Source organism: Lontra canadensis, unplaced genomic scaffold (genome assembly GCF_010015895.1).
Source record: "Lontra canadensis isolate GAN:19392208 unplaced genomic scaffold, GSC_riverotter_1.0 scaffold146, whole genome shotgun sequence".
Classification (NCBI taxonomy): Eukaryota; Metazoa; Chordata; class Mammalia; order Carnivora; family Mustelidae; genus Lontra; species Lontra canadensis.
The window spans coordinates 144575-166673 of record NW_022631140.1 but is presented as its reverse complement, the minus strand read 5'-3'; the positions used below and the strand labels follow the sequence as shown (position 1 = coordinate 166673).

The 22099-nt window shown below is 35.6% G+C and overlaps 1 protein-coding gene across 1 annotated transcript in view; it reads left to right on the top strand.

Moving 5' to 3' along the window:
* LOC116859012 (ATP-binding cassette sub-family A member 3-like) overlaps window positions 1-22099 on the top strand; it is a 133795-nt gene that overhangs the window by 3074 nt on the left and 108622 nt on the right. Inside the window, exons 2-8 of the mRNA XM_032843986.1 lie at window positions 1492-1560; window positions 2137-2401; window positions 6806-6933; window positions 8692-8839; window positions 12106-12365; window positions 18991-19107; window positions 19463-19580. Of these exons, the coding sequence (XP_032699877.1) occupies window positions 1501-1560; window positions 2137-2401; window positions 6806-6933; window positions 8692-8839; window positions 12106-12365; window positions 18991-19107; window positions 19463-19580 (1096 nt within the window). The 5' untranslated portion in view covers window positions 1492-1500. The remainder of the gene's footprint in view (window positions 1-1491; window positions 1561-2136; window positions 2402-6805; window positions 6934-8691; window positions 8840-12105; window positions 12366-18990; window positions 19108-19462; window positions 19581-22099) is intronic.

Genomic DNA, 22099 nt, shown 5'->3' with positions numbered 1-22099 from the left:
TTTCACAATGGTATTTTTTGATTAGCAGAAATTTAATTTAATTTAATTTAAATTTTGATGTAGCCCTCTTTTACAGCTTGTAATTTTTTCATTCACTTTAGGAAATTTCTGTGTGTCCAAGGCCACAGAGATATTCTCCTATCTGTTTTCTTATATTTTATAGTTTAGCTTTTATGCATAGGTCTAGGAGCCCTTCTTCCTTCACGCTTTGAGATCCTAATCTAATGTCTTTTTGTGGAATTTCTAAACCTTCTATGTTTTTTGCCTTGAAAATGGTAAGTGTTGTTATTTTAAATTTTAGTACAGATAACTCCACCCCAGATGTAAGAAGTGCCAGATATTATATGCAGAAAAATTGTTTGGAGGAATAGCTAACTCTACAGGATATATTTTTTTCCGGAAAGGATTTATTTTTTTATACCAGGCAGCTGTAGGCCTTTGTAATATGGGATACCTTCATCTGGTATCAAAGATTGAAATTTGAAATTGCCCTGCAGTTCCTGGGAAAGCCAGTCTCCTTCACTAACATCATTATTTATAAGGTGAGGTCCTAAAATAATGTCTCCCCTTCCAGGCCCTGAATTTTATCTCTCTCCCTGGTAGCTGCAAGAATTTAAGTCAAGTTTTCAAGATCACACAGACATTAGTAGAGCTGGGAATCAACCTAGACAGTCCAACTTCAGCTCCTGGGTTATTAATAGCCTGCTATGCCACCATACCATGAAGGAAGGGTTTTATTTGTTATGTTTCCCATTATATACCTACACTTAACATGTCACTTAATATTCAGCAAATATTTGTGAAGTATAAGAATGAATCCGTTCCCATTAGTAATGTTATTAATGGAGGTACTTTCAATCTTGGTAATTGTTGAGTGCCATTTTGGGATTGTAGCTATGATGTGATTTTACTACCATTTTTAAAAAGATTTTTATTTATTTATTTGACAGAGATCACAAGCAGACAGAGATCACAAGCAGGCAGAGAGGCAGGCAGAGAGAGGGGAAGAGGGGAAGCAGGCTCCCTGCTGAGCAGAGAGCCTGACAGTGCTTGGTGCTCGATCCTAGGACCCCAGGATCACGACCTGAGCCGAAGGCAGAGAGGCCTTAACCCACCAAGCCACCCAGGAGCCCCTGCATACCATTTTGTCCTTTTGCTGATGGTGATTTTTGGTGTTATCTCTTAATTAGTGTTTTGGTAATAATTGGGAAAAGTACTGGTCAAATTTACCTGGAAACTTGCATCAATAACTTACTGAACTTTGTTTTGTGCTTGAAGTTTTATAAATATTAGAAACTCAGAAGATACTGAGTAAGGATGTAGGGCTAAAAAGCTTCTCAAATATTTCAAATGTTTATTGTTTCTTTTTGTCATCCTTTAAGCTTGACTAGAAAATGAAGCTATTCGAATTTAAGTAATTTTTTGTCTAAAATTTATATTTTGTTATATAATCTTAATTTCTTTTTTGTAAAATCTTTACTCCCTCCATAGAGTTGAAGAATGGATTTCTTATGGTTTTACAAATTTATGGCTCTTCTGTGGAAGAATTTTATTTTAAAGGTAAGTTGAGCTATCTATAGGATTTTTGCAATATCTAAGACACCATAATGGGAAAATTCTTACAACCTGATCACTGCATTTCAGTTTATATTGTTGTATTTTTGTCAGTTCTATGGCTGGGGGTATTTCTTCCAAATACGAAGAGTCCTCATAGCAGAATGCCACGTAGAAAGGAGAGGAAAAAATGGTCCGGGAAATTACTGCTATTATGGAGTGAAGCTGTTCTTTTTTTGCCAGCTATGTATCTTCTTTTAAGAAGTGTCTCTTAGGGGACGCCTGGGTGGCTCAGTGGGTTAAGCCTCTGCCTTCGGCTCAGGTCATGATCTCAGGGTCCTGGGATCGAGCCCCGCATCGAGCCCCGCATCGAGCCCCGCATCAGGCTCTCTGCTCGGCAGGGAACCTGCTTCTCCCTCTCTCTCTCTCTGCCTTACTTGTGATCTCTCTCTGTCAAGTAAATAAATAAAATCTTTAAAAAAAAAAAAGAAGTGTCTCTTAGTATAAAACAATTAGGCATTTGCAGAGGTAATGAACTCATAGGACTTTAACATAATCTTTTTTTTTTCCCCCATCTCCTAGAGACGGCAATTGGTGGCATTAATTATGGAATTCATTCTAACATTGCTATTTGCTAGCACACTTTTGTTAACACGCAAGTCGTTGATTATAAAGAAGTCTGGGCCTTTCAATTACTCTCTTCAGCCTGTTGATGAGTTGCCTGCATCACTTGAAATGGCCATCACTTTTCCTGGTCAATGGGAACTGGCTTTCGTGCCTTCCAAAAGTGTTGTGGTGAAGAACATCATTGAACTGGTGAAAAGGGATTTACACTATAATTTCTCAGGTTAGAAATTAAAGTTTTTTGAAAAAATGTTATTTTACATTTTAAATTGGGTTTCGGTGAAGATACATGTATCATCTTTTAACTGGACATTAATCTCCCAAGTAAAACATTATAGGGTATAGCCTTATAACCAGATAGTAACCTCCTAGGTATAATATTATACATTTTATTATACTTGAGAGTTAAATTCATATAAAATATTTTCTCCTAGAGCCCAAAACACATAGTAATATTTAAAAATTAGATAATTTATATTATTTTAGGTTACTATCCAATTCTGTGATACTCTCTTCCTTGTATTCTGTGATACTGTTTCTGGTTGTGCTTCTTAAGCCTGGTAAGTATGACCCCAGGGCTATATATGATGGTGTGCCAAAGGAACACATAGCTTAAGCATGAGCCCTGATTCTAGATGCACTCTCAGTGGTCAGTTATTTCAAACATTGTTCATATAAAAATGTTAAAGAAGATGTATATGAATGCATTAGAGAAGACTCAGGCTATGTACAATTATCTTAAAAGCCCCCAAGTGAGCTTACCCTCACATTCTCAGTTTTTCTCCTCTTTCTCCCAGGGAGAAGTGCAGTCAGAAGTTTGGTGAGCATCTCTCTGGTGCCTCTTCCTTTAAATACACACGTGTATTCAGTAGTATATTTTTTCAACTTTTTGTTGTCTGTCAAGGATTTGAGGGTCCTTGAGAGTAGATGCCATCTGAAAACATAACTAACTAAAAAACAAACAAAACAGTGAAGCAGAAGAATGCAAATACTGATAATTTTTTAAGTATATAACACAAATATCCCAATAAATGTAGTGCTGGAGGCTACTTTGGGTTACCCAGAATATTTCATTATTTCCATCTGATTTCTTCTTTGATGTGTGGGAGTCTTAAAAATATATTACTTTACAAAACATTTGGAATTTGTTATCTTTGTTTTTTTTAATTTCTATTTTAATTTCCTCAAATCAGTATATTCTAGGATTTCAGTTTGAAATTTTGAGAATTTTTTATGCCCACATTAAGGTATATTTTGAAAAATGTACCATGTACATTTGTAAAGACTGTGTATTCTGTAGGTTTTGCTTATAGTGTTATATAAATGCCACCCAGGTAAAGTTGTCAAGTTGATGAATCATAGTGATTTTCAAATATGTATTCTTACCATTTTTGTCTGCTTATTCTCTCAGTTATTGAAAGAAATACTAGCATTTCTAGTTAGGTGTTGTTAGTATTAAATAGGTTATATGTGTTTGTATGTGTGTGTATGTTAAAATTTCTTTTTGCTTACATATTTTGAAACTTGGGTCATGTGAATTATTGAATTGTTTTTAAAAGTATTTCTCTATTCTGGAATTTCCATTTGTCCTGTTTTTAATAGATTTCAGGTCTCTAGAGAAATGTTCTAGCTTTATTGACCTTACTAACCATAGTTACTTTAAAGTCACTGCCAGAAAGTTCTGGTGTCTAGATTATTTGTGTATATTTTTTTCTCTTCAATCATTGAGTTCTTTTTTATAGCATATTTTGTATGTTTTTATTGGATGGCAGGTGTTCTGAATTAAAAATATTAGAGGCTCTTGAGGGTACTTGTTTATCCAGAGAGAGTTAAGTTTTCTTCTGGATGATTGCAAACTGACAGAGCATCTTGATTCCATCGAAGTCTGGTTTGGGGCTTTATAAGGAGTGCTCTGTTTCACTTTTGTCTTTACTTGTGCAACTTCTACCTTGTCCTAGGGCATGGCTCTTCCAGGGTGTTACCTAGAAGCCAGAATATTTATGAAGGCTCCTCTTCCTTTGTGGGGCTTGAACTCTATTGTCTGGTTCATCAATATTGCCTACCTGCTGTTATTTTCTTGGTTTCATGATCTGAACTTAGGCAGCTTCAATGGGGGGCTGACTGGTGACTTCAGGGGAATTTACAAGCTGAGTTTTCACTTCTTTGCTATTTTCTTGGCAGTCTCAACTCTCACCTTTTTTCTTCAGCCCAGTAAGTCTGCAGCTTTCTGCAAATGCTTTCAGGGAAAATACCAGGGTGAATATGGCCCTCACCCTGTGCATCTCCCTTTTTCAAGCTATGTAAGTCCATAATTATTCATTGCAGCATTATTTATAAGATAGAGAAGCAACCAAAGTGTCTACCAAAAGATGGATACATAGAGAAAATGTGATTATTCAGCTACAGAAAAGAAGGAAATCCTCTCATTTGTAACAGTATGTCTGTTTGGAGGACATTATGCTAAGTGAAAGCTGGACACAGACAAATACTATATTATCTCACTTATTTTGTGTTACCTAAAATTTTGAGCTCACAGAAACAGAGTAGAATCATGGTTTCAGAAGAAAAGAATCATGGTTGCATTGGAGTTGAGGGTAAGTGGAGAAAATGGGGAGATGTTGGTCAAATTTTATGAACTTTCAGTTATAAAGATAAGTCCTGGCAATCTAATGTACATGGTGACTATAGTTAACAGTATTGTATAGTGTTATGAAATTTATTCAGAGAGTAGATTTTGCAGTGTTCTCACCAAAAAAGATGATAACTATGTAAGGCAATAGGTGTGTTAATTAACCTGGTTTTGGTAATCATTTCACAACGTATGCAGATATTAAAACATCACATTGTTTATCTTAAAATCATGTTACACAACCTAAGTATATGCAATTTTAATTTATCAGTGATACCTCAATAACTGGCCAGAAAGTTTTGAAAATAAAATAAGTGGTAACTGTATGGTCATGGATGTGTTAATTAACTTTATTTTGGCAGTTAATTCCTTTTTTTTTAAAGATTTTATTTATTTATTTGACAGACAGAGATCACAAGTAGGCAGAGAGGCAGGCAGAGAGAGAGGAGGAAGCAGGCTCCCCACTGAGCAGAGAGCTGGACGCAGGGCTCGATCCCAGGGTCCTGGGAGCCGAAGGCAGAGGCTTTAACCCGATGAGCTACTCAGGTGCCCCTTAGCAGTTATTTCTCAGTGTATATATCATCATCATCATGTTTTGTACCTTAAATACACCATTTTTTGTGTGTCATGTGTTTCAATAAAGCGGGGGAAAAAATAAAGCCACTCAGGTAATAAATGAAAATAAATAAATAAGAAATTTCCCTCTAGTTCTGTTTTCTGAGAAATCTAGGCGAAGACATGTCTTAGCCTCATAAAGTACTCAAAACTCACTCTCCCTCCCTTTATCTCTCATACTTCTGCTTAAGCAGGTAATACCTTTCTTGAAGCTCAGTTAAATTAATGAAAACAGACCGGTGGGTCCCTCCTCAGTCCCTCGTCAATCATGGCCAGGCAGTTACAAAGACCTGTGGCTATTCCCACAACATTCAGTGGTTAAGGCAAAGAGATTGGGAGGTTTCCTGGGACATAAAGAATGCGCAGGTGAGATGGATGAATTAGGCTTAGTTGCGGAAGTAGAGGCTACACGCCCCAAAGTGTGCCTGATTGCCTGCTTGTACACTTTGTACACTCACTTTGTTGACAGTGTACTTTCAATAGTAGATTCTATTTCCAGCTGTGTTCCCAAGTTTTGTTTTGTTTTGTTTAACTTAATGGACTTTGTTTTTCCAGCTTTAATCATTTGAATTCTCTGAGGACTTTGTTTCATCTTGCTTCTGGTCACCTTGTGTAGGTGCAAATCTGATTCTGGTCCCTGAGATCCTTCTCATACCTTTGGGATTTATAGCCCAGCTGTGCTCACGCTGAGAAAAGTGCAGCATACTTGGCATTTCCCAACTATACAAAAAATAATGATTATGACACATAATAACCTCAAATATTAAAAGTTGGGAAGTTTCATTATTCAACTTCTGAGTATTTTTAAATCAGGTATTATAGATTCCCATCTTCTAAGACTTTGAATAGATTGCATGGATCAATTTTGTTATTTCCTTCCAAGGTGGAAATTTCAAAACACATTGGAAATATCCCTCTTCCTTACCTTATTTCACTATGCAGTTCTTATAATGATTAGTTATATTTTAAACTTGCGATAAAACTTTTAAAACTCTTTTTTTGAAGATTTTATTTATTTATTTGAGGGAGAGTGAGAGCATAAGCGAGAAGAGAGGGAGAGGGAGAAGCAGATTCCCCACTTAGCAGGGAGTCCAGTGTGGGGCTCCATCCCAGGACCCTGCGACCTTGACCTGAGCTGAAGACAGACGCTTAACTGGCTAAGCCACCTAGGCACCCAAAATTTGTAAAACTCTTAAAAATTTTTTACATTTCTAATATCCATTAGTTTGTTATGCCAATGATTGAGCAGCAGTATTTTGAAATTAATATTTTGATAGCTTTTCATCCATGTAAAGCATTTTCCCATTTTATAGATAGAAAAGGCAGTCAGATAGTTTGCCTTTATGTGGGCAACTCATGCATTTGATTCTTTTCTCTCTACAGTTCAAGGGTTTTCTTCAGAAAGAGATTTTGAAAAGTATGTTAAGCAAGAGAATAACTCTAAAAAAGTGTTGGTTGCTATTATTTTTGACCATGAGTTCCAAAATAGCAACGATCCCCTGCCATTTAAGGTAAGAAGTTTTTAATGTAGAAACATCATAAGTGTACTTTGCATTTCTGAGGCTTAATGAAGTAGGGGTGTAATTATTTCATTTATTAAGTGGGGAGACTGCAACTTACCCACAATCATACTGCTTGTACATAGTAAAGTAGAGATTTAAATCCATATCTAATTTTTGTGCCGATGCCTTTATTTAGCCAGAGCTTTAGGTAGATGGGGGAAGAATTGAATTCACCACATACTAGGTTTTCTCCTTATAAATCATAATCATAGGAGACATTGACCTTTACCACTGTATCTAATATGGCTGCTGTCTCCAACTCTGTGCGTGATGGTGAAGTACATACACATTTCCCAGGTCAAAAGACCTGAGGTGTTAAAGCAGATGCATCTTCACCAGGATGAAACACAACATGAAAATCTACCTCTTTCTTTTGACCGAGTCTCATCATTTTTCTCCAAAATCTAAATCTGGAACACAGTATTAAGGCTTAGCCAAGCAGAATCAGAATTAGGACATAGGCAGACTCTGAGATTCTGATAACAACTTCCGAGAAGAGAGATGAGGACTGTGCTTTAACCTTGGCGTCCCTGGTGTTGAGGGAAATAACCAAGTTATGGCACAGATGTATGAACAGAGCTATAATTCTACATTTAAGATACAGATGGTTGTCAATGGAATGAAAAAGTAAAGAAAATCCCTGGGTCATAAGTATAGTTGTAGGTATCTTATGTTCTGTCCCATCATTCCCTCATTCCTTTCATGTTTATAAAATTCCCTCAAGTCACTGATTCAGTGTAAGTGATGCTGATGTAGGCTTATTGGTGTATACACAGAGTGCGGTCAAAATGTTTTTGGTACAGTTTCAAACCTCACCTTGTACGATCTCCCGACTGTTCCGGCCACTTAGCTGATTCTTACCTTTAAAATTGCTACTGTGACTCGCTCTACAGTCTGTCTCCCAACCACACCCACCCCTTTCCTCCTTCATCTTCCCATGAATGCCCTGTACATATTACTATCACTGAATTTACTGTAGTGTAAATATATATATATATATATATAGTCTCAACTAGAATTTGAGCTCCTTGAGGAATAGGTGCTATATCTTAATCCTTGAACACACAGTAAGTGCCTAAAGCTTTTGTCTTGGTAACTTGAGTGTATTAATATTTACCTAGGGTTATGATATCTGCTTGCCCCTCCTGGTGGTACTGATTTCTCTGGTCTGACCCCTGACTTGAGGCAGCTGCTGGACCATTTGCTGTCTTGTAAAGCTACTTAGATCCATCATGATCTACCTTGAAGTTTAGTTCTCTAGAATTAGTATTATCTTTTCATTTAATAATGAAATCATGCAGTATTTCACTTTTACACTTTCACATATCTCATCTGTCTTCATGTGGGATTCTTTCTTAGGTTCTAATCACTTTTAGGAAAGGAAGAGATTTTCCTGTTGGAACACTTGGCTGCCGTAATGGGAAGAGAAATTAGCAATACCTTTTGGTATGTTTCATTTCAGTATGCATGCCACCTGTCTATTTTGGGAAAGAGACATTGGCAATGGTGTGCAATGTTTGCTTACCACAAACCCACAGTAGCCACACAACAAGTCTGCTTCATTGGCTGACGTCCAGAATCTGCTTAGTGCTTGACACTCTGCCTCAGAATCATACATGTGCAATTTTTCTTTAACTTCCTTTTGTTTCTCATTCTCACTTAATTATTTTTTCATTTACAGATGTTGTTTCTTTTTGCTCCTTATAGGTAAAATATTTTCTGCGTTTCAGTAGTTTTCAGAGGAACAAGTATGTGACTTTTTTCCGAACTGATGGCTGGGAAACAGGTGTTCTCTTTCCACCTTTTCCTTCTGTGGGACCCAGAAGTCAAAGTAATTCAAACGGGGGACATCCTGGTGAGCCTATCTTTAGTTATACTTATTTAATATCCAACTAATATAATAAGAACTGTCACTTGTGTATACCTTCATTTCTTCAAGCTTGTGATAGAAATTTGTTAATTTTTAACTTACTATATTGCTGGTGAATTCTTTATTTAAAATTTTCAGCATCCAAAATCTTGTGTAAAATTTCTGTACATTGGAACAATGTATTTTTATGCAGGTTCAGCTCAACTCAACTAAACTCTTGGAATTTAAATGGTCAGCTCCTCCCTTTAGGTGTATGACAAAGGAGGGGACTAGCATCTTTAAGGAAACAGAACAAACAAGTATACACTTTAGTGTCCACTGTTCGTTTCACCACAATTTCTGGCATAAGATCCAAGATTATAGGATATGCAAACAAGCAGGAAAATGTTACATAAAATTAAAAGAAAAAAAGAGTCAATATAAGTAAGTGGACAGATAAGCTAGATACTGGAATTGGCAGACAAAGAGTTTAAAATAATTTTGAGTATTTTGATGTCATGTTGTTGTTAGCAAATATTCTCTGATATAATGTGACGAAGAGGACACTTTACCCCTGTAAAACCTGTAACTCCGTTAGTGAAAAAAGATCATTCAAATACAAAATACAGAACGTACTCCAAAATACATGCCCAGTATTCTTGAAAACTCTCAAGGTTGTGAAAAACAAGAAAGGATAATAAAGTTTCATAGATCAGAGGAGACTATGGAGACATGACAACTAAATCCAATGTAGCATCCTAGGTGGGAACAGGGGGGAAAAAATGACACTGGGGAATAACTGGTGAAATCCAAACAAAGTTTGTATAAATTAGAAATTGTTTTGTGTCTATACTAATTTCTTAGTACCATGTACCATGGTAATATAAGATGTCATATTCGGGAAGCTGGGTGCAGGGTATAAGTAATATTTTTCAGTCTTTTTTTTTTTTCATTATTTCCCCTCTAGGGAAGCCTTTTGGACATTTTTTTTCCCTAAGTATGTCCTCTCATGAAATTTTAATACCACAGATATACTACAGATCTGTTTCATTGTGGCTTTAGGCTCTATAACTCTGTTGAGAATGTATGGTATTTAGGACCCTCTGTATTACTTTTGCAAATTTTCTGTAAGACTACATTTTTTTTTCCAAAATAAAAAGTGTATTTAAAAAACTCTCCAAGCCAAAGTAGCAATAAAAGTGGAAAAAGTGACAATTTCTGAATCTAAGTACATGTGTAAAAAATTTGTATCTTCCTGGTATTGAACATTTCTCCTCTAATAAGGAACAAAATAAAGATGTTTGCTCTCATCAGTTCCTTTCAGCATCTTACTGGGAATCCTAGCTTGTATCAGAAAAAGGCAATGAAATAAAAGGTATAGATTTTGGAAAGGAAGGAGTGAAATTATCTTTATGTGAAGTTGACAGAATCATTTTATGTAGGTGATTGTGAGGTGATCCACAAAAAAGTACTACATAAAATGTATTAATTTACCAATATAATTTAATAATTTACAATACATATAATTTATACAATGTAATTTATAATTTACCCAAGATGTACTATACAATAATAAATTATGAATCTATACCCAAAACAGCAAAACATTTCTGAGAGAAAACTTTAAACACCTAAATAAGTGATGATATATCTAAATCTCATTGGTTGGTTTACTCAAAATTCTTAGGATGTAGCTTTTCCCTGAATTGATCTGTACTAGCAATATAGTGAAAGTCAGAATCCCAGCAGTCTTTTTGGAAAAAAATGGCAGGCTTAATCTAAAATTTATATGGAAATACAAAGGATCTAGATTAGTTTTTTAAAAATCTTGAAAAGGAATGTCAGTGTCAAAGAACATTCAAGACTTATTAAAAATCTACATAATTAAGACACTGCCATATAGGTGTAATGACGAACAAATACAAATGAAAAGAATGAGTTATCTGGAAATAGACTCGTATACATATATACATATATACATAAAATAGTTTGATTTCTTTTTCATGAAGGCACCAGTATAATTCACAAGGAAAACGAAATCTTTTGAACAGATTGTGATGGAATAACATGGTATGTGGATGGAAAGAATGAATCTTGATCACTAACCCATATTTACACATTAGTTAAATAACATGATGGTCATAAACATAAATATAAAAACTGAAATCATAAACTTCCATAACAAAATTTATGAGAGTATCTTCATGAATTTGGGGCCAGCAGTGATTCATTAAGACAGAAAAGGTATTACTATAAAAGAAAAAATTGACAGATTAAACTTCATTAAAATTAAATATTTCAGCCTATGTGAAGAACTCTATTAAAAGAGTAAGGTGGGACCCAGAAGGGAGAAAATGTGACACAGATTCACATTCAAAATCTATAAGGAAGTTATGTTGATGAACAGAAAATTCAGTTTTTAGATGTCATAGCATTGCCAAATCTTAATAAAAGTTTTTAAGTGTTTGCTCATTTTTATACTAAACTTGTGTAACAGTAAGTAGCTATTTGCATATTGCCACATATCCAAGGACCACACTGAGTAGCTCTCCTTTAGTGGACATCAGCTCATGTAACTCACTCAGTATGAACTTCACTTAATTTTTTAAATATTAAGGGTACGGAATTAAAGTCTTTTCCTATGCTATAGTTTATTCAGTTCTCATCCAGTTTATTGAAATTGCAGAAAGCAGCTCTGTAATTTCACACAATATTTTACTTTCTGGGAAGCTGGGAATTGGGATCCTTTTAAAAAGAATCTAAAAAAACCCACAAATGAGCAAACAAAAAGCGGAATCAGACCTACAAATACAGAGAACAAGCTGATGATTGCCAAAGGGAGGGATAGGCAAAGTGCGAGAAGGGGAATGGGAGATACAGGCTTCCAGTTAAGGAATGGGAATAAAAGGCAAAGCACAAGGAATATAGTCAATTGTGTTGTAATAGCATTGTATGGTGACAGATGTTATCCACAATTGTGGTGAGCACAGCATAATATATACACATATTGAATCACGACATTGTACACCTGAAACTAATGTAACATTGTGCATCAAACATACTCAAGTAAATAAAAATTTAAATAATAGAAAATATTTATTATGTATTTGGTGGGGAAACCATAATAGCTGTGAAATTTAGACTATTTTAACAGGAGCCTCTTCACGATAATTAAATTTGTTGTTTCTGACATACTTTAGTTACATTTTTCTTTGTTCATTTCAGCTATTTCTTGTTCTGTTGTACTTAGCAATCCTTGTTTTGTCATTTAGGGTACATCACTGAAGGGTTTCTGGCAATGCAGCATGCCGTGGATCAGGCCATCATGAAATATTATAACCACACAGCTACACAAAAGCTATTCCAAGATGTCACTGTCTTTGTTCAAAGATTTCCATATCCAGAATATTCTCATGATTACTTCTTTACCTTTTTTGGTATTGTCTTCCCTTTAGTAATCTTATTTATCTTCTCTATGAATCATCTTACCCTCATTCAGTCTATTGTGTGGGAAAAGGAAAAGCGATTGAAGGTAACTCTGCTTTTCTTGTGGTAAATAGAGCTTCTGGAGAAAAAGCTGGGTCTGTAGCATAAATTGGAGGCTGGATTATTTCTACCCACTCAGCCCTGGTAGATGGTCATGTTTCAGTAGCAGCCAGAAAGTGAACACTGATTTCTCTTGGCAATTTTCTAGAATTTTGTTTTTATTGGAGTTCTTTGGTTTTATTTCTAGAAGACTACTTCACAAGGTTATTGCAAATAGAATTTAAATGCCAAATGCTCTAAAATCTCTCTGGAATAGCTGGGTTGCAAAGACTTAATCAACTGGACTAATAGAATTGTCTTGATGAATTTAGATACAAATAAATTTCAAGATTATGTAATTCTATGATTAGTTTTCCTGAGTTTTTTTTTTTTTTTTCCTAAATGACCTCTTATTGTCCCCTTCAGAATTTGTATGTCTTGGTAGAGACCATGTTGTGTTATGGCCAGAGGCTTTGCAGTTCAAAATACAGTCATTTAACCAATGATTAATTTATAAGTAATACATGATTATTAGCATATATCATTATAAGTAATACATTATTATTACATATGTAACATATATGATATACAATAATATAAATAGAGAGGGAGAGATGATTTATATAATTATATATAATTGATTTATTGCCTAATTTGTTTCAGGAACTCTGATAAATCATAGATTTGAATCCTATCTCTATTATTTTTTGACTCTGACATGTCATATAACTTTTCTAGCCTTTTTTCTCAACTATAAATTGAGTATAATAATAACAACCAATTTGGAGGGCTGTCATGATAGTAAGCTAGATACTGTATAAAAAATTACCACCATCAAAACAGCTGGGCCTGATGTTGTCAGGTGGAAAGGAGGAAATAGCAGTTGAGTGTTTGGTACATTGTCAGGTACATAGTGAGTATTCAACAGCCATTAGATGTGGCTGTTAACATCAGTCATCTCTCCATTTCACTTGTCTCCTTGTGTAGTCTTAAATCATGTCATTTTTCTCTCTTTCCTCTCTTAGTGGCTGCACCACTTCACAGATCAGCCTCACGTTGTTTCTCACCATCACCTCTTCTCACTCTGGGCTCTTTTCACACATCTCCTTACCCTTCAGCTTTCCTCTGAACCTGCCTTGTACATTGTTGCCAGGGTTATTGTCCTATAACACAGATGGCTATAAATAGATTTTAAGGTTGTATTTATCTTTGTTCTCTCCTGAATAAATTCCACTTAAGCATATACATTTTCTAATATTTGGCCTCTGCCTACTCCTTGTTTTGTTGTGATTGTTTACAAATATAATTTAAATGCCAAATGCTGTCAAACATCTCTGGAATAAGGAGAACTACAAAGAAATAATCTACTGGATTTGTGGAGCTGTGTTAGATACAGATCAATTCCAAGATTCTATAATTCTGTGATTGAAGAAGAAATTTTTTATGGAAGTATTGTTGACACACAGTAGCTTCCAAACCATCTTTATAGGTCTTGGATATCAGCCCTTTATCTGTAATGTTGTTTGCAAATATCTTCTCCCATTCCATAGGTTGCCTTTTAGTTTTACTGACTGTTTCCTTTGCTGTGCAGAAGCTTTTCATCTTGATGAAGTCCTAAAAGTTCATTTTTTGTTTTTGGTTCCCTTGCCTCTGAAGATGTGTCTTGGAAGAAGTTGCTGTGGCCAAGGTTGAGGAGGTTACTGCCTATGTCCTCCTCTAGGATTTTGATGGATTCCTGTCTCACATTGAGGTCTTTCATCCATTTTGAATTTATCTTTGTGTATGGTGTAAGAGAATGATGCAGTTTCATTCTTCTGCATGTGGGTGTCCTGTTTTCCCAGCATCATATATTGAAGAGACCATCTTTTCCACTGGATATTCTTTCCTGGTTTGTCAAAGATCAGTTGACCATAGAGTTGAGGGTCAATTTCTGGAGTCTCTATTCTGTTCTATTGGTCTGTGTGTCTGTTTTTGTGCCAGAACCATACTGTCTTAATAATTACAGCTTTGTAATTGAGCTTGAAGTCCAGAATTGTGATGCCTCCAGCTTTGGTTTTCTTTTTCACCATTCCCTTAGCAATTCGGGGTCTTTTCTGGTTCCATACAAATTTTAGAATTGTTTGTTCCAACTCTGTGAAAAATATAGATGTATTTTGATAGGGATTGCACTGAATGTATAGATTGCTCTGGGCAGCATAGACATTTTAACAATGTTTATTCAGCAACGTGGCAGGATTCAAAATTAATGCACAGAAATCAGTCCCATTTCTATACCCTGAACACTGTGTCTGAAGAAAGAGAAATTAAGGTGTTTATCCCATTTACAATTGCATAAAAACCATAAGATACCTAGGAATAAACCTAATGAAAGAGGTAAAGGATCTGTACTCTAGAAACTACAGAACACTTATATTTCATTTTTTAAAAATATTTTCATTGAAGTATAACATACATACACACAGAAAAGTGCATAAATCAGAAGTGTATATATATATATATATATATATATATATATATATATTTAAAGATTTTATTTATTTATTTGACAGACAGAGATCACAAGTAGGCAGAGAGGCAGGCAGAGAGAGAGGAGGAAGCAGGCTCCCTGCCGAGCAGAGAGCCTGATGCAGGGCTCGATCCCAGGACCCTGGGATCATGACCTGAGCCAAAGGCAGAGGCTTTAACCCACTGAGCCACTCAGGCGCCCCATGGAAGTATATATATTTTAATCCATTCAGGCTACTGTAACAAAAATATCGTAAACTATATAGCTTATAAGCAATAGAAACTTATTTGTCTCAGTTCTGTGGCCTGGAAAGTCCAAGAACAAGGTGCCAGTAGATTCAGAATGTCTGATGAGAAACTGCTCTGCGGTTTGTAGATGGCACCTCATTGATCACTGTCTTCCCATGTAACAGAAGAAATGTGAGCTCTCTGGGGTCTCCTTTATAATTCATGAGGATTCATGAGGGCTCAGTCCTCATCACTTAATTATCTGTGTGCCGTCACACAGGGGACTAGGTTTTCAACTTAGGAATTTTGAGGAGATACTAGCATTCAAACTTTCATTTCAAGACACGCTAGAAGTCTTCTTGTGTACGCCTCCAAACATTTTCCCCAAAGTACACACTAACCTGATTTCTAATATTATGAGTTAGTTTTGTCTGCCTTGACCTTGATAAATGGAATCATGCAGTGTATTATGTGTGTCTGTGATTCTTTCAGCTAAATATGTAGCTGTAGTTCATTTATATTCATTGAGATATATGAGTTTTAAGAGTCCATAGTATGACTATCACAATTTATCTATTTTCCTTTAGGGTTTGGAGTTAGGATATTATAAGTAATTCTTCTATGAATATTTTACATATTTTTTTTGCTGCATGTTAGATTATGCATATTTAATTTCAGTATATAGTGCTAAAGTTTGCCAGTAAAATTTTGCCGATTTTCACATCCATTAGCAATGTATGAAAATTGTTTGCTCTACATTTCACCAAAGTTTTTTTCTAATTTTATCTAATTTTCTAATTTTTTTAAATTTATGGGACTGTATTGGCCTCAAAAATGTAGAGATCTTTCACTTTTCATTGTTTTAATTGTAAGTCTTTCACCTCCTTGGTTGAGTTTATTCCTAAATATTTTACTCTTTTTTAAAGATTTTATTTTTTTTTATTTGAGAGACAGAGACCAACAGCAGGGTAAAGAGCAGAGGGATGGGCAGACTCCCTGCTGAGCATAGAGCCCCGTTTGCAACTCCATCCTGAGGACTTGATCCTGGGACTCCTGGATCATGATATGAGTTGAAGGCAGACGCTTAACTATTGAGCCACCAAGGCACCCCATATTTTTTTTTTAAGATTATTTATTTATTTATTTAACAGAGACACAGCAAGAGAGGGAACACAAGCAGGGGGATTGGGAAAGGGAGAAGCAGGCTTCCCCCTGAGCTGGGAGCCCAATGTGGACTCAATCCAAGGATCCTGGGATCATGACCTTAGCCAAAGGCAGACGCTTAACCACCGAGCCACCCAGGCACCCCAGCACCCCATATTTTACTCATTTTGATGTCCTTGTAAATTGAATTGTTTTCTTAATTTCCATTTTAGATTGCTTATTGGTAGTGTATAGAAGTTCAACTGATCTTTGTTTGTTGACTTTGTATTCTTCTACTTTGAGGAGTCATTTATTAACTCTTTTTAAGTGAGGAATCTGGTTTGCATGTAACATTGTCTCATCAACTTGGATGCCTTATATATATATTTTTTCCTAAATTGTCCTTCTCCCATTGTGTATTTTTTACTTCTTTGTCATAAATTAATTGGCCGTATGTGTGAGTTTATCTCTGTGCTCTCTATTCTGTTGCATTGCTCAGTGTTTTTTTTTAAGATTTTTTTTTTTTTTTAAGATTTTTTTTTTTTTTTTTTTAATTTGAGAGAGGCAGTGAGAGAGAGCATGAGCGAGAAGAAGGTCAGAGGGAGAAGCAGACTCCCCGTGGAGCTGGGAGCCCGATGCGGGACTCGATCCCGGGACTCCGGGATCATGACCTGAGCCGAAAGCAGTCGTCCAACCAACTGAGCATTGCTCAGTGTTTTAATGTCTGTCTTAATGTCTGTTTTAATGACAGTACTGTACTGTTTTGATTACTATAGATTTGTAATATAGTTTGAAATCAGAAAGTGGAATGTTCCAGCTTTTTTCTTCTTTCTGAAGATTGCTTTGCCTATTTGGGGCATTTTGTGGTTCCTTATAAATTTTAGGATTGTTAGGGGCACCTGGGTGCCTCAGTGGGTTAAGCCTCTGCCTTCAGCTCAACTCACGATCTCAGGGTCCTGGGATTGAGCCCCGCATCAGGCTCTCTGCTCAGTGGGGAGCCTGCTTCCCCCTCTCTCTGCCTGCCTCTCTCCCTACTTGTGATCCTTCTCTCTCTTTCAAATAAAAAAATTTTTTTAAGATTGTTCTATTTCTGTGAAAAATGACATTGGAATTTTGATGGGGATTGGATTGTATCTGTCCATTGTTTTGGGTAGTATGGACATTTTACCAATATTAATTTTTCCAGTCCACAAGCATGGTATACCTGTTCATTTGTTCGTGTTGTTTTCAGTTTCTTTCTTCAGTATCTTAGAGTTTTCAGTGTACAGGTCTTTTACTTCCTTGGTTAAATTTATTCCCAAGTATCTTATTCTTTTTGCTGCATTTGTAAATGGATTTTTTAAAAATTTCTCTTTCTAATAGTTCTTTATTAGTGAATAGAACTGCAACAGATTTTTGTATTTTGGTTTTGTAACCTCCAACTTTACTGAAATTGTTGATTAGTTCTAAAAACTTTTTTGGTGAAATTTTTAGGGTTTCCTATCATGTCATAAGCAAGTAATTCTGATTTGCCTCCATTATTTCTTTCTTGCCCAATTGCCCAAACTAGAACTTCTAATAGTATATTGAATTAATGGGTTATTAATGGTGTGTCTTTCCTACAGTTAGGTTTCCTTTAATTGCTCTCAACAGTGTTTCAGTTTTCAGAGTAGAAGTTTTACACTTTTTAAAAAAGATTTATTTATTTATTTTAGAGAGAGCAGCGGGAGGGGCAAGGGTAGGAAGAGATCCTGAAGCAGATTCCCCACTGGGCAAGAAGCTGGATGTGGGACTCAATCCCAGGCCCCAAGATCATGACCTGAGCTGAAACCAAGAGTTGGCCGTCCAACAGACTGAGCCGCTCAGGCACCTCAGAAATCTTGCTTCTTTTGTTAAATGTAATTTGTCATTTTCATTGGTTATGAAAACTTGCTAAGTATGTCTGGCTGTAGCATTGATTGATAGGAACCATTTATTCCTATTTCTGTTCCCTGTGCATAAGAAAGCAGACCTTTGCCCATTTTTAAAACTTTGGAAAGTATGCAAATTCCAATAATCTTCACATTCATTCATTTGTCCTTTCAACAAACATTTATTAAACTCTTTGTATGGGCCAGGCAGGTATGGATAGGTGTAGTCTCTGCTCTCTACGCTAAAAGAGCTTAAAGTTACAGAACTTAATATTGGTCCATCAGTGAAATTCAATAGAAATATTTAAAATAGCCTGTGAAGGCTCATACCACTCATTTGAATCTTCTTAATGGTTTTCTACGTTATATGCTCAACTTTTTTATGTTCTTTTGTTAACACTTGAAATAACAAGTATTTCTTTGAAGAATATAGTTCATAAAGATTATTTCTAAAACTGAATTTTCCCCCTTACTTTTCTTCATGGTTTTAGTGTTTGCTTCTATCTTTTATAATTTAATTAAAATCTATTTATGTTATTTACTCCCTCCTAGAAGAGGGCATGATAAAAAGAAAGGGGATATTAATCTAAACAGTTTATAGTTTTAAGAGTTTTTCATACCTGAGCAATATCGGGTAAATTTTTGGTGAGATCATCTGTAGGCTTATAAGCTTCATAGCATTGCCACACACTAGCTGAGTGATTTTAATCAAGTCATTAATCTCCTCCTCTATAAATTGGGCATGATAATATTTCTTATTTAACCAATTCTGATTGTGGCAGAAATAAATCAGATAATCTTTGTGAATACATTTTGTATAATTTTATTGTTTTACATGATGTTTGATTTGTGTGAACTCTCCCACAGGAGTATCTGCTCATGATAGGACTCAGTAATTGGATGCTCTGGGCTGCCTATTTCTTCACATTCCTCTCTTTGTATTCAGTTATCATCCTTTTGATGTGCATTATTTTCTTTGCCAAGGCAAGTGTCTATTTCACTGTAGTATGATATAGCTAAACTTCAAGAGGAAAAACAAGCAACGTGGTCTGGGCCTAATAGATTCAGGTTGTCAGGAAGTGAACATGTGCCTATTGTTGACACCACTCTGGAAATTCAGGAGCTGCTTAGTCTCTCAGCATACTAAACTTACTAAACATACTAAGTCTAGATGTGTGGACCTTTTGTAGTTAATGAATTGTTTACTCATCTCCCTGAAGTTTGTCATTAGTTTCACTAGGACCATTAAAATGTTTAAAGATGTTTCATTTCTCCTCTTTTGTTTTACTGTGATGCCATATAGAGTATGACTCAACTGGCTTCCTGATTGTTTTGTTAGATAGAACCTGTGCCAGTCATCCAGCACAGTGACCCATCTCTTGTCTTCGTCTTTTTGCTGTGTTTTGCCATCGCCACAATATTCTTCAGCTTCATGGTTAGCACGTTCTTCAATAAAGGTAAGACTGAAACTCCTGGAAAAGATAATTAATGAGACAATGGGGATTATATTTGGAAGCTTCTGAGACCTTCATTTGCTATCTCATCTGGAGCCTCTGTTTACATTCTAACTAAACAGATAAGTATTATAAGCACATGGAATGATAAAAGGGAATGAAGGGAGCAATGAAAATTAATCTAGTATAGTATACATGTGAAAAAGGATGAAAAACAAAATAATGTCATATATGAGTATTCTTTTTAACCTTTACTTGCCACTTTTCATATGGTATTGATTTAACCATCCAGCAGGAGTGGTAATGATGGGGATGGCTTCTGTATATTCTGTTGGAGGGAATAAAGTCTGTCAGTATCTGATGATGATCTGGAGTATGTAAAGAGAAAGAAAACAAGAAAAAAATTGCTTGCCTGAAAGAAAGGGCCCGTATACTTCATTAATAGATCTTTATTGTGTGTTTGCTGTGTATTCGAAATACAGTGTATGTCCCATATAGCTGACATTGACATCATGGATGTACATATCATCTGTCCAAAAAATTACTTGATAGGACATGCAGAAAGCAATGAAAATTTATGAATCACAGTATATACAGGGAAAAGGGATTAAAATACTCCAACTCCATATAGGATTGAGATAAACCTAATAATTCTTCTTATAAAGGTTAGTTTTTAAACATTTTTGAAAGACTGGAAGATTGGAATGGGTTAAGGTTAGGGTTGTACTGGCACAGTATCTAATAAACAAAGGCAATTGAAAGTTGTTTCCTTGCTTTTTGAAGGCTCTCATGCCAATAGCAGTCATGACTTTTATTTTTAACTCTATTTCATTTTATTTTTCTCTGTACATTATCATGAGTATTGATAGTTAATGGGCACAGGACTGTACAACCTATAAGCAGCCCAAACAAACAGATACAACCGACCAACGATGGAGGTAAAGAAAAGTGGTGTGTCAATCAATGTAAGGCAGAATGTGATAGACCAAAGAGAAAAATGAGATAGTCAGAAAGCAGATTCTTTCATTTTCTGTTTCTGGAATTATGACAGACTCAATATTTAGAGCATTTTTATATGTGTCTTTAGTTTATAAGTTTATATGTGTTAGACTTTAACTATGGTACATACATAGAAAAGGAATTGCTGGGTCATAGGGTTTGTAAATGTCCAACTTGACTACCTGTATCTAACACTTCCAAAGTGGTTCTGTGCATTTACAGCCCCAGTGGAAGAAGATGAGAATTCCAATTATTCCATATTATTGCATACTTATTACATCAAAATTTATTACATCAAACTTCTATTTGTGCCATACTGGAGATATGAAATGCTATCTTAGGGCAATTCAAACCCGCATTTTCTCACTTACTGATGAAGCTGTGTTTGTTAGTAATATGGGTGATGTATTTCCTTTTCTGTAAAATCTGTGCATTCATATCTGTTATGATTATTGATTTGCAGGAGTTTATATATATGTTCCTGCTACCTAGTTGCAAATGTGTAGCAAAACTTATCCCAGTTTGGAGCTTTCAGCTTGTGTGTGTGTGTCTTTTAATAGTTACTAATTTTAATACAACCAAACATTTCCTTTACCGATCTTTTCCTTCATAGCTTGTGATATTAAATATTTCAGTGAAAAAAATTTTCTACTCCAACATCATAAAATTATCTTCCTGTGTTCTTTTGTGTGTGATATGATGTAGCAAATTGACTCTTCTCCCAAGTGCTTAGGCAGTTGTCCTAGCAACATGTGATAAACAGTTTACCTTTTCCTCACTACTCTGCAATACCTACTCTGCTGTATGTCAAATTCCCACTCATGTGCATTTCTTTGGAGGTTATCCTTTCACTGAAAGAGAAATTAAGAAAATGACCCTGTTTACACTTGCCCAGAAATAACAAAATGCCTAGGGATGAATTTAACCACAAAGGTGAAGGACCTATATTCTGTAAACTATAAAACATTGATGAAAGAAATTAAAGAGGATATTTGCAAATGACACTATAGACAAAGGGCTGATATCAAAGATCTATAAAGAGCTTCTCAAATCCAACACCCAAAAAAACAGATAATCAATTAAAAAAATGGGCAGAAGACATGAGCAGACACTTCTCCAATGAAGACATACAAATGGCGAACAGACACATGGAAAGTGTTCATTATCATGAGCCATCAGGGAGATTCATATCAAAACCACATTGAGATACCACCGGACACCAGTTAGAATGGCCAAAATCAGCAAGGCAAGAAACAACAAATGTTGGAGAAGTTGTGGAGAAAGGGGAGCCCTCTTACACTGTTGGTGGGAATGCAAATTGGTGCACCCCCTTTGGAAAACATTGTGGAGATTCCTCAAAAAATTAAGCATAGAGCTACCCTGTGACCCAGCAATTGCACTACTGGGTATTTACCCCAAAGATACAGATGTAGTGAAAAGAAGGGACATATGCACCCCAGTATGCCACAATGTCAACATATGCAGCAATGTCCACAATATCCAAACTCTGGAAAGAGTCAAGA